At 42.6% G+C, this 17357-nt stretch overlaps 1 protein-coding gene across 4 annotated transcripts in view; it reads right to left on the reverse strand.

Annotated features, from left to right (window-relative positions):
• Positions 1 to 17357, reverse strand: part of MTUS2 (microtubule associated scaffold protein 2) — a 247728-nt gene that overhangs the window by 34299 nt on the left and 196072 nt on the right. For all 4 annotated transcript variants that reach the window (XM_072326396.1, XM_072326397.1, XM_072326398.1 and 1 more), the window contains 2 exons: positions 13342 to 13440; positions 9213 to 9421 (listed from right to left, as the gene is read on the reverse strand). In XM_072326396.1, the coding sequence (XP_072182497.1) occupies positions 9213 to 9421; positions 13342 to 13440 (308 nt within the window). The remainder of the gene's footprint in view (positions 1 to 9212; positions 9422 to 13341; positions 13441 to 17357) is intronic.

Here is a 17357-nt window from a genome sequence, read left to right on the forward strand (position 1 = left end):
GGACAGGACAGGACAGGACAGGACAGGACAGGACAGGACAGGATAGGATAGGATAGGATAGGATAGGATAGGATAGGATAGGATAGGATAGTCTAGGATAGGATAGGATAGGATAGGATAGGATAGGATAGGATAGCTCTGTCACCAGCTTTGGTGCCCTCTGCACACATTCAAGTCCCTTAAGATCCTTTTGATGTGGAGCCCAGAACCACATGCAGTATTTGAGGTGAAGCCACACCACCACAGAATATAGCAGGGATAATCACCCCTTCTGACCAGCCTGATGTGATGTGCTTAATCCTCCCCAAAGTGCAGTTTGCCCCTTGTCTGCCAGGGCATGCTGCTGGCTTGTGCTGAGCTGCTGTCACAGCACCTGCAGGTCCCTTCTGCTCAGTTGCTCTCAGCCACTCAGCTCCAGTCTGTTCCTGTGTCTGACATGAATCCTAGATACAGTACCCAGCATTTTCCTGTGTTGAACTTCATGCTGTTGATGATTGCCCAATGCTCCAATATATCCATATCTCTCTGCAAGATCACTCATCTCCCCAGTGAGTTGGCAGCAACTTCCATTTCAGTTTCAGCAAACTTGATGCAGATGCAATCAACTCCTGCATCCAGGTCACTGATGAAGAGGTTGAGCTGAACTGGCCCTGGAAATGAGCCTGGGGAACATCTCCAGTGGCAGCTTCCAGACAGATGCAGTTCCATTCACTGCAGCACTTTGAGCTGCAGCCAGTTCATCTCCCAGCATAACACGAACCTGTTCATCTCACAGCTGGACAGTCTGTCCAGAGGATGCTGTGAGAGATGGCATCAAAACCTTACTAAAATCCATAAAGATTACATATATGGCCTTCCTTTCAACCACTAAATGGGTGACCTTGTCATAGAAGGAGATAATATAAATAAGGCAGGACTTTGCCTTCAAGAACCTCTAACAAACTGTGATGACTAAAAACAAATCAAGGCAATTGATTGCATGTTGCTGTATTTGCAATTAAATTGCTATTTCTGCAATTAAAAAGCTGGCATGTCGTTGGTTTGATAGCCATTTAGCATTGCAAGATCTTTGTTACAGACAATAAATCATCCCCCTTAGTAGGCTGCAGAAGCAGTAATATCCCCGAATGTGACTATCAGTTACACTGATTGTTACCACCATTATTACGATGATGCCTATGTAAGTAATCATTAGACAAGTCTGAATTAACGAGCCCATGCCACATCCCCATGGAGATGATGTAAAGCCACCAAACAAAAGCATTTTTGCCACGGTTCTAAAAAGCAAGCAGGGAGAAGGCAGAAGAGGTGGTGCAGCACACGAGAGATGGTGAAGGTGTCCACTCAAAGCAGTTCCTGTCAGGAGCACAGCCAGACAGAATGGAAAGCACAAAGATGATGCATGCACAAATGTATGATGATATATGTACGGCTCTGACCCCTTTTCTTCAGTGTGCATAGCTGGTTCCCTATGTGAGGATAGGAGAGCATCCAGATGCTATGCAGGCATGGTTGTAACACCAGGTTCAACTCTGGTGCTTCCCCATCATGTCCACATGGGTGACAGAGACCAGGGAGGTCCCAAAGGGGACCCTGAGAGAAAACATGGGAATGTAAATGGGTGTCAAGTGCTCAGCGGTCACTGCTTTTCTGGGTGAGGAGCTTGGTAGATGCTCCCACTCCAGGCTACTGTGACCTCCCTTAGACTCTTGTTCCAAAACCTCTCTTCAATTGCTTTAAATTGTTTTAAAACACTTGATCAGTTTCACAATAACTCTGGCACAAGTCTAACCACTGCACACGTACAGCAGTCACGAAGGGCCTACCAAAGATTGACTCCAGGTACCCATATCAAGTACATATGTTCATATGTCTATAGTAAATGTTGTTAATACATTTCTGGCACAAAATACTGATCTAAGGATGTTGAAATCTCTGAATGATAGAACTGATATTCAGTATTGCTTTTATTTTTATTTTTTTTTTTCTGAAGAAACAGGAAAAATATATGCACCTCAAATCTAATATAGAATCATAGAATCATTAAGGTTGGAAATGACCACTAAGATCACCAAATACAACCATCAACTCACCCCCACAGTGCCCACCAACCATGTCCCTCAGTGCCACATTTCCATGGTTCTTGAACACCTCCCTGGATGGTGACTCCATCACCTCTATGGGCAGTTTCAATGCCTCATCACTCTTTCTGAGAAGAAATGTTTCCAAGTATCCAATCTGAATATATAACCTTCGGAACATTTTGATTTTGAAAGATTGAAGCAGTGTCTTTAACAAACCCTAACTGGGCTCCTAATAGATTGCCTTGGATGACTGCCTTGATGCATTCAGGGTTTTTCCCTGAAAGATTATCCCAGTAATCACGAGCATTTCTGGACATCTAATGGTGCTGAATGGCTGTGGTGCTAAGACCAAGCCAGCAGAGAGATCCTCATATTATCCTCAGGCCTGGAGAGACCAGATAATGGAGCTTCCAAGCTCCCTGGTATGAAATGAAGGCCAAACCTGAGAAGAGGTGAGAAATTGCTCATGTACTGCGACTGATGTAACTGTGTAACTTCAAATGGCACAAGCATCACTTCTTGCACACTATATTCTTGACTGGAAATAGATCCTCCAGTGTAAGACAGAAAAACAACTAAGAATCTTAGAAAATGATTTCTTTTGGCTGATTCTGAAAGACGTATTTAAATGTGTGAGATTTAGAAGAGAGACACATTTCTACTGACTTTTTTGCTGAGCTTAAAGAACTGTGTGAAAACGTTGAGATTCCCATTTTGCTCTGCCTCCTGCATGGTCAATGGTTGTACTACCACTAGAAACTACCTCTCACCATCACTTCTCATGTCATTTCTGCCGCTCTGCTCAATTCCTCAAGTATATCAGAAACCACCCACCCGGAGGCTGCCATCATCTGCTCTTGATCCTCATTCTGTTTTTTCCCTCTGAATGCAGTATAAAATCAGGGCTGTCAAAGACAGTTGTTTACATGGAGATTGCAAATATAAACAAAATAGATAATAAACTCACATTTGCCAGATGCTTGGCACCCACTCTCAATATATTTCTCTTTGATGACAACATGCAAATAAGGAAACAATTCATTTTTAATGGAGACTTAAAACCTCTTCAGTAGGAGCATTAGAATCACAGAATCATTTGAGTTGGAAGGTCCCTTAAAGGCAGTCTTGTCCAACTCTCCTGCACTGAACAGGGACACTTACAGCTAGATCAAGTGCTCAGAGCCTCATCCAGTGTGACCATGAATGTCTCCAGGGATGGGACATTCACTGCCTCTCTTGGCAACTTGTGCCATTGCTATCTTTTATCTTGATATTCAAAACAGTGATGTGTTTCACTGACAAAATTCTTCAACCATGGTATACAAACACAGTCTAACTGGAGGTTATTTCTAAACAAGGCTCAATGCCCACATGGTGAAGACCTTTTTTGTGTTAGAGGCAACATTTGTTGTACCAGTCATAAGCTGCTTGGCAACTGCCTCCAAAAAAGTAATTTGGGCTGATACTTTGAGTGTTCATCTCAAATTGAGCTGAAAATAGTTTATTTGCACAACTGTCTATGAGAACGAGCTTAGGGAAAAAATAAATACATATATATTTTTTGTGCCTGATCATAGCACAGTGGTAAAAGACAGCACTCGTCAGAAGGATCGACTTCTGGCTTTCAAGGGCACCACTGTCCCCAACACTGCAAATTATGTTAGAATTTGGCCCACAAATAAACCTTAGAAAATTGTCACTGCTCTCCCACCGTTATTATGATTTGGCTTGATTTCCCATATTGAGCAAGTTCAGGCTTACCCTTCTGGCTCATGCTGGAGGCCAGACAGTACAGAACTACTCAATCTTTTCATTCTGCATCCTGGAAAAAAATTCCTTTGGGCTCATCACAGTCTGACAGTGTAAGAATATGAATCAAAGCCATGTTATTGTAAGACAAACAAAACACTTTGTTTACTTGGAAGGAAGAATTAGAAAGAAGCTTTGTCATCATTTAGGATTTTCTAAACCAGTTTCATGTAGAAACGCACAAGATTTGATATTGAAAACAGTGAAAAGACAAAATGCTGCAGGACTAGAAGGCTTAAAATAGATGGATATGCTACTGCTCCTCATTCTTTAGGTAAGTGGATGATAATTCTGCCCTGCAGAGTGTCTATAGGAGAACACAGGGAAAACCATCTCATCTGAGCTGTTCACCTCTCTGCCAGAGACTGTCCCTTGCTTTCTGCTTGCAGAGCTGGACTTGTGATGTACCACTCCTTCCAGTAGAAACCCAGCTCTTGCTGGGCACAGGCTCTGAGGAAGCTTTTCATTTCCCTGTCCCCAGCTGCTAAACAGAGACACCAAGGAACCGCCATCCCAAGGGCAGCATGGAGAAAAAAGTGAAGAACTCTGAAAATGGGGTGGGACAACAAAAGAACAGACTGGGAGGGAAGTCACCACTCTGTAGACAGCACAGAGGGTGGCACATCTAACCAATAAGTCCTTGGGCTGCATAATGAATGAGGAGGATAAGCCAAGTCGCAAATGAGTACTGATATCCCTATCCACAGGGCAGAGTACAAGTGTTATGCTGTACCCTATGCAAGAGATCCACTCTTCAGAGGAGATCTCCACCCCACCCAGCGTACAGCTGCTGCTGTGTTTAGATGCAGTCAGACACCCATGGAGCAGCTGACTGCAGTGGAGGTGATGATGGGGCTATTTGGAATTGCAGGAAGCTCATCACCCTGACTCACACCATGAGACTGCAGAGCAGGCACAAAGGTTCTGTGGGTCTTGAGGGGAAATGACAACAGCAGATGCTTGAGCAAACCCAGCTAGAAGCACGGGTGGGAAAAATGGCAGGTGAGAAGTTAAATGCTTCCCCCTTCCATATCACAAGGGGATGCCTTCAAACACAGCGATTACATGTGTTTTCAGTTGGGAGGGAGCTAAAAGTAGAACACGTGAAAAATATATAAATGAACATACACAAATATGCGTATTTACATTTCTATAAATACAGACATTTATATCTATCACAGAATTGCAGGGGTTGAAAAGGACCTCAAGAGATTATTGAATCCAGACAAGTCCTGCTGGCAGTAACAGACTGCAAACAAAGCCACATGATGCACAGCCTTCTCCTCCATCACCTCATTCTCAAAGGGTCCACTAAGATCAGATAGCTGCTATCCTATCACTGCACAAGGCTTTTCACTAGTGAATACAGTTTTCCTGGGGCAGACGGAGCTGGGGATGGACTAGAAGTGTCACCTGCAGCCTTGTAGCCAAATTGGCAGCAAACCTCAGGATACTGTGCATATATATTCTTCACTGTTCCTGTGTCCTCTGCAACACAGAAGGGAGAACGTTCAAGGAAGCTCACGGCTCCTCTCTCTGCTCTCAGTAGCTTTTTCACAAGCACTGCTGCGACATAGCACAATTTTGTCACTTTGGGCTTCTGTCCTATAGATGGCACTGTTACCATTTCCACGAGGAACTGCTGCTGGTCACGCCGCTGAACAGCGCTGAAGATGGGTCAGGACTATCACTATTACCGTGCATAACAAGCCAGAGAGGGTCAGGAGAGATCCAAGCCAGAGGGGCTGTTGGTGATATCTGCTCTGAGAAGTCTGCATGGTATCATCTCCATTTCCATCAGTATCTGTCACAGTGAAAACTCAATGTGCTCCAGAATAAGTTAATCTCCAATGTCAACAGGAGTCATGTGTGCATTTCTAAGGGCCTGAACTAATTAACTAACAGTTAAAACCAGTTGTCCACAGGCACTGCAATCATTACTTTCCATAGCTCACCAAATGACTACATCAGAACTTCTGTTCTGATTTTGTTTTAGTCCATTGTTAATCATCATCGGCTTTGATTACCCAGGCTTTTCCCCAGGATAGTAAGCTGTTTTAGCTGATGTTTAATCAATCTGTATGAAGCACTTCTGCATGCTGTACACTCTTCACTACATATCATCATTCTCTTTCTCCCACAACTAAACATGTCTGTAAGACACCTGAGGAGGGCAAAGTGTAGTGGGACTTGTAAGGTCAGATGTAGTGAATGGAGAGAGGCAAATACCCAATATAAGTTGGATGTGCTGCTGGCCTTGTTGGCAACCTGGGCACACTGCTGGCTCATGTTCAGCTGGTATCATTAATATATCAGAATGGAAAAATACAAATACACACCCTGGGCTTTGTACAGACAGGATGATGCAAGTGTGACTGTGCGCGTGTAGCTAGGCTGACATGCAAGGCCGTAAGGAAGTCAGAATGTGGTCTTAAACACTATTTTGGTTCTCTGGCCACCTGTGAAGTGACCCATTAAGCCACAAACAGTCCATTCTATCTGTTCTGGTCCCTGTGTCCTTTCTCTCTTCCTTGCTGTGCATCATCAGACCAGCAAATGGTCTGTGTTGACAACATGATGTTTCAGGGCTCCCTTGGGTTATGATCCCCACAAATTTTGTGCTAGTTTTTCTTCCTCCTTTAATTCTGCAGAGGAGATTCCTCCCACTTCTGGAGCTCTTTGTAGGCTGGGAATGGTCTGCCAGTCGCCCAGGCTCTGCAGTCATCGATTGCCTTTTGTGTCAGGAGATACATCCTCCTCTGCAAGACAGAGTGGCTGCCCAGCCCAACCTGCCTCTCCTGTAGGAGAGAGAGTACCAGGATGCAGTTGACCTTCTTCACATCTTCTCTGGAATCAGACCCCTCTCACTCCTAAGTGCGTATAATTCCCTCAGCAAACTGCAGTCCTGTTCAGACCTCAAACATTCTGCATGCAGGCTTCTCAGAAACAAACACGTACAATTGTTATTATTTTTACAATGAGAAAAGTATGAAAAAAGCTTTTTTTTCCCCATGCTTCCCTAACAATTTTGCTCATGTTTTCAGACAATAATGCTGTCTCAGAAATGTCTACAGATCATATTTTCAAATGCCACTCAAAAACTTGGAAGTCTGAGTCTATGTTGCAAGGCAATAAATTGCACAATTACGCAACTACATGAGCAGTCCCAGATGGTCCCATGTAGGTTCTCAAGCACAAAATACAAGAGTAGTAGAATTTTGGCATCCCTACAGCTCTCAATGGATACAGACAAGTCTATCAGTATTAAATTCAGATCTTTGGTTCTGCAGATAGCCTTCTGGAAGTGCCCACATGCCTCCAATTTACTAAAAAGGCAACCATAGTCCTAATACAGGCACCACACATGAGTGCCTGAAGGATAACAACTACTGGTCTCCCGCTGACTGTGCAGCTCATCACCATACGAGGCTGGAGTGTCTTTGCCTGGGAAAAGGAAGCGTAGCTATGCTCAGTCAGAACTTGGAGTGGACTCTATTAAATTAAGTCCCCTACCACATTCAATTTAGGAGGCATTCTCAGGACAGATAGAACACACACCAACAAGACGAGAGTCATCTCAAAACTCTGCTGCAGCAGCTGTTCTCATTTAAAACAGAGGACACCAAGGAGATATGCCCAAACTTTCAGGATTCTTTCAGCAAATTGTGAATGATGTGTGAGATGAAGAATCTCTCCCCAGTGGACGACACATAGACAAAGCTGCGCACACACTGGTTTTTAATATATATATATATATATATATATATATATATTGTTTTCTTCTGCTTTAATCAAGGACACTCCACAGTCAGTTGGAAAAGAAAAAAGAAAAGGCACCACAAATGCCCATCAGGCCCAGAAATGTCAAGACAAAAGAAAAATAGAGGGGAAAAAAATCCCTTGGGAAGTTATTTAAAACAGTACTTTAAAAAAAAATCAGTTCAGACAAGCTTCCCCCAGCAAGATCAGCTTGTACTTAGGGAAAAGTCTGAACCATGGTATTTGTTCAAAGGTAACCTTTTGCACTAATAAACCAAAAATAACAGAATGAAATGTTTCAGAATCTGCGAAGACTGGAGATGAGTTCTGTGTTTTGTTTTTCTTTCCCCTATATAATATATCAAACTTACTCATCTCTTTCAAAAATAGACAAACAGGCAACCAAGGATATTACTGAACCTTGGGTCCTATTGCTGATGATTGTCTGCCTATCTTACAAAGTAGTGGGGACAGTAGTTTGACCTGAAGGATACTGAACAGATGGGGATCAGGTGAGCCAGGTTAGGATTCAGAGCCCAGCTAGATTGGTTGAAGCAATACATACAAGTCTTAGAATCACCGAATAGATTGGGTTGGAAGGGACCTCAAAGATCACCTAGTTCCAACCCCCTTGTGGTGGGCTGGCTGCCAACCACTAGATCAGAGAGCCCAAGGCCCCATCCAACCTGGCCTGGAACAGCTCCAGGGATGGGGCATCTTCATACTCAGCTTCTCTGAGTAGCCTGTGCCAGTGCCTCACCACACCCCACATGTAGGATTTCCACCTAACATCTCATCTCACCTCATATTGATTCTCCCTTTTCCTGTCACTATCTACCTGTGTAAAAAGTCAGTCCCCCTTCTGCTTGTAAGCTCCTTTCAAATATTGGAAGATTGCAATGAGGTCTCTCAGAGCCATCTCCTCCCCATGCTAAGCAGTCCCAACCCCCTCAAACCTTTTGTTCCTTTTGTCTTGGCTACAGTGAATAAATAAGCTTCTCCAGTTACTGACAATGATGTTCTCTATACCTGCTAAATGTACTCTCATAAATACTGAGTTAATGTTATTTCCGCTCATCAGGAATTATACCTTTGGAACAGTGACCACTCTTCCTGAACTGCAGTGAAGGGGAACAGTACATAATGGATAACATGTTGAAGAAAGAAAATCTTTTCCTTCATCCATCACCTCTTGTTGTCTAAGTGAATGGATTGTTTTTCATTTGTTTGCAAGTGTCTCAGCTACATCCTCCATTTCATCTGCAAATCAAGGACTGGATCTTTCTGTACCCACTTCATCCACAAGAATGAAGTTTCCTGAAAGTACATCATGTTTGTGACTAAGGATTTTGTTGCATTTCTTCCAAGTTTCTGAACTTTGATTCTCAAATACATGGTATCCAATTACGCTTCTCCTTCTCACAGTAACTGTTGCAAATGAATTACATACTACGCTCCCACAAACAGAACTTTGATGACTATGAAATAAATTCTTGCAAGTGAATGGTGTAAAAAGGCAAAGTATCTTTGCAATGGTAAAAAGGGGCTCATTGCACTTACCTGCTTGAAGAAGTGTTGTGTTGTTATAGCAAAGACGTCAAAGCCACAGCTGGTCCTTTTAAGCTCATCTCGGATATTGCTTAATTGCCGGGACTGCTCATCGCACTTTTCCTTCAGCTTCTGGATGAACTGCTTTTCAGCATCTCGACTCTCTCCTGGCTTGGGAGAGCACACATTTCTGGGGGTGGTTGACCTTTGCTTGGGATGTCCTACAAAAGAGAGAAGATCATTGAGGTCAGTTGCTTAATACACAAAGATGTGATCTTGATGTCTATCTCGAGCCTTTGTGAATCAGCCCTATAATGTAAAAAGCTCATGCAGGTGTGTGATAACTTGGAAGGAAGGAAGGAAGGAAGGAAGGAAGGAAGGAAGGAAGGAAGGAAGGAAGGAAGGAAGGAAGGAAGGAAGGAAGGAAGGAAGGAAGGAAGGAAGGAAGGAAGGAAGGAAGGAAGGAAGGAAGGAAGGAAGGAAGGAAGGAAGGAAGGAAGGAAGGAAGGAAGGAAGGAAGGAAAAGGATTTTTATCCTAAGTTCATATCTTGCTTGAGACAATTATCCATTTCTCTGCATGTTAATACATAGTTCTGAAGACGAAGCAGAAGTGGCTGTGCACAAGTGGGGTAAGATTGCCTAAGCCATTGCTTGGCCAATGTGTTTCATCTTATCTTCTGAGCCTTCTTAGAGATCTCCTCTGAAAACTCCTATGGTCTGCTGGGCAACACCTCTGCCCAGCACATTGAGCCTTCTTGCTGCTCTCAGCTTCACATCAGCTGATGCTTTTAAGCTCTTTCCTGAAGAAAGCAGGCAGACACCTTGCTTCTGTATGTTACTGCAGATGGTGAGCACCTGAAAACAGGTGAAAGCTGAACAATTCTGTGTTAGCAGGAAGGGTGAGGTACTCAAGGACCCATATACATAGTTTTATGTATACAATTCCTGAAAAATAATAACAGCAGCAGAATCTCTGACCAGCCTTCAGCAACAAATGTAGCAGGGGACAGTCTTATGCCACAGATTCTACTCATCCTTTTCCTAAAAAACAGAAGAATTCTTTGCCCAATGAAAGTCCCAGGAGCGCACTACTACCCTTTCAGATCTATCCGCAGCTCACATGCAGACACTGGGAGCCTACCTCCCATCCTGCTCTACCATGTCCTTGCTCAAGGCTAAGCTACAGGGAGCCAGACCAGTAGAGATGCTCCCTTGGGCCTCAGTACCTTGTGCTGCTGTTGCCAAGAGCCTTAGCTACAAAACAGACTTTAAAACTCCTTGTGCCCATGGCTTACATTTGCAAAGTAGAGGAATATTAAGTTTCACATGACAAGACTAACTTCATCATATCGAAAGATCCAAATAATACAACAGGAAATGTGAGGGATGGCTTTTTGGCATTACGAACCAGCGAAGTGGTTATCCTTTTTTTCCCCACAATAATGATGTTTTCTTACAGATTCTTTCATTTGAAGGGACTCTAAACTGGACAATGGGCATTTTCACAAAATAAGCAATTCATAAAAGCAACACCCACAACTATCTGTGTTTTTAGTATGAAACTCTCTAGTAGTTTAGGAAGCGTGGTCATGTTGCAACAGAAGGCATACAAAGTAGTGTAGGAGGAAGACCCTGAAATCAGTCCAGATTTAATTACAGCAGCACCATTGTTTTATCTTCTATTTTTCTAGCACTCCTGCTCAGTGGAATATTTGAAGTGCACACCTCTATGTTGTCCTTGTCAGTGTTATAAGCTGTCCTTGTGAATTAAACTGATATTTTCCTTAGGGAAAAATCTGAATTTCTCAGTTCATTTAGGTCTGAAAAGCCGCTCACAAAGCTTCTTCTGCCATTGATGTTGCTCTTCTGTTGCTCTACACAAAACAGGGTATACGTTAATGATGCTGGTCCTGGTTCTGGATGTCTTTTGTGCTGATGGGGGGGACATACGTAGCAGATCTACTGATCACTAAAGCCACAAAAACCTTTTGACCTGCCTCAAAACTTTTAGGTCTGCTTTATTTACCTGAGTGTTTGAATTAAGGTGCCATAGAAAGTATGTGGCTACAATTAACACAGTCCACAACAAGCAATGTGAAGTGTGACACATGCTGGAAATAGATGGTACAATCCTGCAGGCACACTCATACCCACCCACAGGCCTCAGGAATGGTACTGCATAATAATATATAATAAATGGAGATCCCTACAAGACTGTGTTTCAAAACACTTTTGCTAGTCTTTAGAAAGATAGATAGAAATTCTAAAGACCCATTCTAAACCATTCATATTCAATCCTTACGCACGAGTGTTTGTATGACAGCCAAAAAATAGCACTGAAGATCATGAAGCCCACATGAGAGGGCCAGGAAGAGAGGGAGAATGATTTAGAAATGGCACTCGGAGATATTAGAACCTGTTTCATGGCCACATGAAGATGTGCTGGGGTTACCTGAAGAAGCCACATCACAAAATGTGAGAGCTGCATGGCATTGTGTTAGTGACCCTGGTGGGGGAAAGGCTGTGTGCTGCCTTTTGGCCACTGCTGCACTCACTCCTTGTTCTGTTTAATGGCTGCTTAGGATGAATTGAGAAATTACTGAGTAGGTAAAAAGATTTTCTTTCTTTATTTGTTATTGCTGTTATTTCAAAGAACGCTTGTGGCTACTCTAAAGAAAATAAATGAAGATGAGTTTTATTTCTTATTCGATCCTTACAGTGAAAAACAATTTTGTCATAATTTCAGATAACCACACATAGGAAATTGTAAATGAATCTGATGGAGAGAGAACAGGTACTCAACCTCGCAGGAGAATGAAGGTTTCATTTAAAGGATTGAGTCAACATAAATCGGACATATCTGATCTTAAACCTTGAAAATCATTAAGTCACCAACAGCAATGTCAGCTCCCTCAAAACCCAGTAAATATACCATTTTGCTTTCTATTTCTGGTGGAAGCAAACCAGCTCTGTTGTACCACGCTGCTACAACAACCATCAGTGATGGTTCTTAAACTGGACTCCCACTGTTATAAACACTGGTGAGCTGCTGGCCTGGTACTCTCTGCAGCAAATTTCTCTTTGGATTTTTCTTGGTGACCTCACCAGCTTCAAAACAGCCTGAAAATTACACATTTCAGAGAACAGCAGTAAGTTCGTCTTTTTACCCTGGCACCTGAAGAAGGACTCTGACTTCTGTTGGTGCCTGTGAGGATTAAATTTAACCGTCTCAGTTTTGTTGGTTGGGAAGGAGAGCAATTGGTACTGAATTTAGTAAAAATGAAGAGATTCTCGATGTATGTTATGGGAGCTAAAGAACTCCTTCATGTGTTTTATAATATACTGTTGAATGAGGAAAGAAGGAGCTCCACCCTCCATATCTGTTAACTACCATATTGCTGCAGAGATGATGCACAGAGGTAACAGATCAAAATATGGCAAACACAACAAAATAAGAGGGGCCAGGCCCACTCATTTCAGAAGTATGTTAGATTAGTCAAAAGGCCAGCCTTACAAAATCCTTTAGTTCTCCTATGCATTTCTTAATACACTCTAGTAGACATAAACAGAAATAAGTTCTCTGCATTTTAGTACATAAGCAACAGCATTCTTTAGAAATACCATTACCACATGTTTGTATCCATTATTCAGGGATAAATTAACAGTGCCCCAATAGCAGTTTGAAGACTTTCTACAGACGAACTGTTTTCCAATTATGCATAGAAATAATACAGGAAATTTAGTGCTTTTGCACAACAGTGTCAGTAGATTCCAAGTGATATAGTATCTCTCCAGGTAATTGTTTGAGGTGCCCTTTATTTCACTGAATCTGTTCTTTTTATACAAGAAAATTATAATGATAAAAGAATGTTCCAAATCCCTTAAACATGTAATAACAACAACTCTTTGTTTTGAAAAAAAGAAAAAGATGATTGTAGCACAGTAACAAAGAATACATAAAGCTATTCAGCTCATGTATCGGTATTGAAAAGCCTGCTGTACTCAGCACCAGCTTAATGAGCCTTGGACACCATCAATCTTCACTAACAATAGTAGGTCTCAGATTTCAGTGTATTAACTAGAGATGCAAAGCTGACGAGTTGAAACCTTCCCTGAAATAGTTTTTGGGTTCATAAATACCTGGTGAGTGGAGCTTGGTGGCTGTCACTGCTGATCTCTTAGGGGAGGAAACAGCTGGTCTATTAGCATCCTGATCCTTTTGTATTTCTTTCTTCAAACCTGTTTCAAAAGAAGTACAGGTAGAAAAAAAAAACCCATTTAATAATTCTGCTTGTGATTGCACAGATCTGTGTCATGAAAAAGACCTCCAAGATCATCTAGTCCAACCATTGGCCCATCACCAAGACTGCTAACTGTGTCCTTCCATGCCGCATCTCCAGATTTCTTGAACATCTTCAGGGATGGGGACACCACCACCTCCCTGCACAGCCTGTTCTAATACATCATCACTCTTTCTGAGAAGACATTTTTCTTAATATCCAACTAGAATCTCCCCTGGTGCAACTTGAGGCCATGCCCTCTTTTCTTACGGCTGTTACCTGGGAGACAAGGCCAATCCTCATCATGTTATAACCTCCTTTCAGGCAATTACAGAGAGGGATGAGGTCTTCCCTGAGCCTCTTCTTCACACTAAACAATCCCAGTACACTCAGCTGCTCCTCATAAGACTTGTGGTCCAGACCCTGACACTGTCTTCCATTTTGCTCTACAGAAATGTGCTCTGGCTATTTCAACAGTGGATAAAAGTGATAATTACATATGGAGATCGCACACTTCAGGGACACTTAGTAGATGTCTCCCCCCTCTCCAAAGTCACCACTGGGAACAACAGCAACACCAGGCTTCCCTTGGACAGAGGGTCACCCTGCCACCTCTGCCTGTGACAGGCCTTGTGAGCACAGCTGCAGACACAGCATTTGTCATGCACTGCAAACCATGGCTCCTATTTCCTAGCACTGTCTCAGCACTTGCATGGGAAATGCAGTTGAAGAGCACAGGGATATGCACATAGGCCTCACATCCAGCTGCATTTGCAGGAGGATGGCACCCAAAGCTTAACAGCCTCTCCCTCTGTTCCTAGGGAAACTGTCCCATCAATCACTGTACAAAGAACTCTTCTTTGTAACTGTGCTTTGGTCCATCTCCACCTTCCCTGCTGTTTGTAAAGTGAAGACATTGAGGCTGGGATTCTCATTTGTGATGATGCTTTCCAGAGTGAAGTGACAGAGGGTATAAGCTCCGCATGCCTACCACCAGATACACTACTACAGAGAAGGACATAAGACAAGTTTACGGCACTATTTTATTACTAAGGACTGTGTGAAAGCAACCTGAGATGGGAAGAGTGAGCCAAAAGTACAGCTTGTTTTGTGAGATATAGTTTTCAAGGTTATAGATTTGAGCACTACCTTTTCAAGGCAATAAGGCCTTGGTTTTGATGTGGTTTTCAGAATGAAAACAACAGTGTGCCAATGGGCCATACCTCAAGCTCATCCATCAACAAGCACGGAAGGTGATGTGCTTTTTCCTCACACTTTCAGCAATAACAAAGGGCACAGACATAACTACTTTTGAGAAGTTTTGAATGGGGAACACCTGGGGAATCGGTTTAGGCTCTTAACCGTAATCACAAAGCAAGGAACAGCAATTCCCCAATTACGGCACAGTTGAAAGAAAGCAGAAGAAAGCAGCAGAGGAGCCCTGAGGGTTCCTTCGCTCTGTACAGGGCAACATGAGGTCTGTGCATCAGAGCCAGTGCCCATCAGGGACCCTTGCATGGGAGGGATCAGCAGAGTGAACTTGAAGCAGGTTGCAAACAAAGATACAAAGAATTACCTTGGCAAGAGCAGGAGAGAAGGATTGATAACAAAGTGGGGAAGTGAGGATAACTGCCCTTCATTAGTTCACAAGATTTTTTGGGTTCTCCCTCCTGAGCAAAGGAATCCTGACAGAAGCTCCTTAGCAAGGAGGGATTGAGGAACTGTAGAATGGAAAAGAAAGGACAGTTCCCAGGAGCAAACTGCTGCTGCCCTGCTGAGCTCCACACCCACAGGGAGCCCTTAGGGGAAGGGCCATCCATGGCATCAGACCTTACATGAGAGCTTGTATGGAAAGTTCTTCTAAAAATGGGGTTTATTCTTTCTCTCTTACTTTGAAACAACAGCTGTGAGCTTGTTACAAAAGAGACATTCATACAAAGTTGATTTCAAGAGAAATTCCTGCACAGAAAATTAATCTCTAAATGACATCGTTTGTTCTTTTCTCACTTCCCAGAATCAGAGAATTTCAAGTCTAAAATAGTTTATCCAAAGATTTAAAATAGGAGAGGGCTGACGTAATGATCGGCATAGTGCTGTATTGTAGGGCATAGCACAGCGGGAGGTTGTGCAGGCTGAGCTCTTTACCTGAGTGTCCGAGAAGTAACCCTAAGATTTTCATTTACATATGAAGTTTGATACTCCATCGTGACTCAGGAAACAAGTCACAGTTCAATTATTACAATGGTTTTGAATGCACAGAAAAAACAACAGCCATCCTACCTAGCCTGGAAAGTCAAAAGGTTTAGTGCACACAATCACAATAATAGAAAAATACATCAAATATGACAATAAAAGAAAACAAAGCACCACAAGTGTATGCTTCTTGAGCATGTGCACTGTTCAGATTTTGTTTGAATTGGTTTGACATTCTGACCTGCAACAAACTTTACTTAAACTCTCACTATTACTGCCCATAGGTTGGAAATGGGGAGCTGCAGTTAGTTCTGTGGTAAATGCCCATATATTTTTTCCTGGCTTCCTCTCTTTTAAAAGCTATTCTTGCATACAGAAATAGATATTTCAGACCAGAAGGTGTATGTGAATACATGCTAGTGTTTCCTACCAGAGTGATTATAGCATGAACTTTTGCAAGCTGCATCCAAATGCACAGTTCTAGAAACATATTTACATTTCCTAATTAACGCAGCCTGCTTCAAACCAAAGAGGAGAAGCAAAGACAAAACTTATTAGAAACTAAAGTTAAATCACCCAGCAGTTACTTGGAAATAGCAGACACAGAAAGCTGCTGGTCCAGCCCCAGCCAGTGTCCAGAGCCAAGCAGCCACCACCTGAGCCAGCTCCTCAAGAGCTGCTGCAGAACCAGCTTAGATATCTGCTTGTACCTTTCTGAGTCTCCAAAAGTTGGTACAATGGGACGGGCTTCAGTTTGTTTTCACACTTCAGATTCATTCTAATAAATTACAAATTGAGTATTTATTCCAAACCAGATCCCAACATGCTGCAGATGTCAAGAACAATTCAGTAGAGCTGGCTGCATTCAGCTGGCTTCCAGCTGTTGTAAGGCATATCTTATAAGTTAACAAAAGCACTTTGCACATTTTAAAACCCCAAGGAAGCGCTTTCAGGCACTCACAGACACAGATAGCCACCTCGGGCTTTCTCCTCCCTCACCCCTGATACCCACGACTAGTCATGTCCTTGACAAGTAATGGCACTCTCATGCGTACACCGCTTGAGACACAGCAAGCAAATCTGGAAATATGATGGATTCTGTAGAATAAGAGCAGTCTAATTCTCTCTAGGGACTCTGTACGTCCTGTGATCTATGAGATTGAAAGGCTTTGAATAAGTAAGTAGGTGTAGAAGAAAGACTACATATTTGTTGAAGCAGAAAAAGCTCACGCTTGTAGTTTTCCCTTTGTGTTTGTTTCAGATTTAAAGCCAATCTAATGAGGAAAAAAAAAAAAGGACAAGGACTGTTACAGCGATTTGTCTCAAAGTGACTGTTTTGTATTAAAAAAATTGTATCTGATGTTAATAAACAAACAAACAAAGAACAGGAAAAAACAAAACAGTTCTTTGGACTGAAAAGAAGAATCCAGGTTAGCTTAGAACACCTCACATGAGCTGCAGAGGTAGAACAGCCGCCCTTTCTCTTACTGTCATTTTACATGGATCCCATGGCATGTTATTCTCACTTCCTCACAGAGCTGTGCTACAGCAAAGTTTCAGAGTGCAGTTCCAGGGGAAGGGGCTGGAAAACCTGCAGCTGTGTTTCTCCCTTCCACCTGCAGCGTAGCACCTTATATCCCCATATTCCTCACAGCAACCCAACACAAATGTACTGTTCAGCTT

This window comes from Excalfactoria chinensis, chromosome 1, assembly GCF_039878825.1.
Source record: "Excalfactoria chinensis isolate bCotChi1 chromosome 1, bCotChi1.hap2, whole genome shotgun sequence".
NCBI lineage: Eukaryota > Metazoa > Chordata > Aves > Galliformes > Phasianidae > Excalfactoria > Excalfactoria chinensis.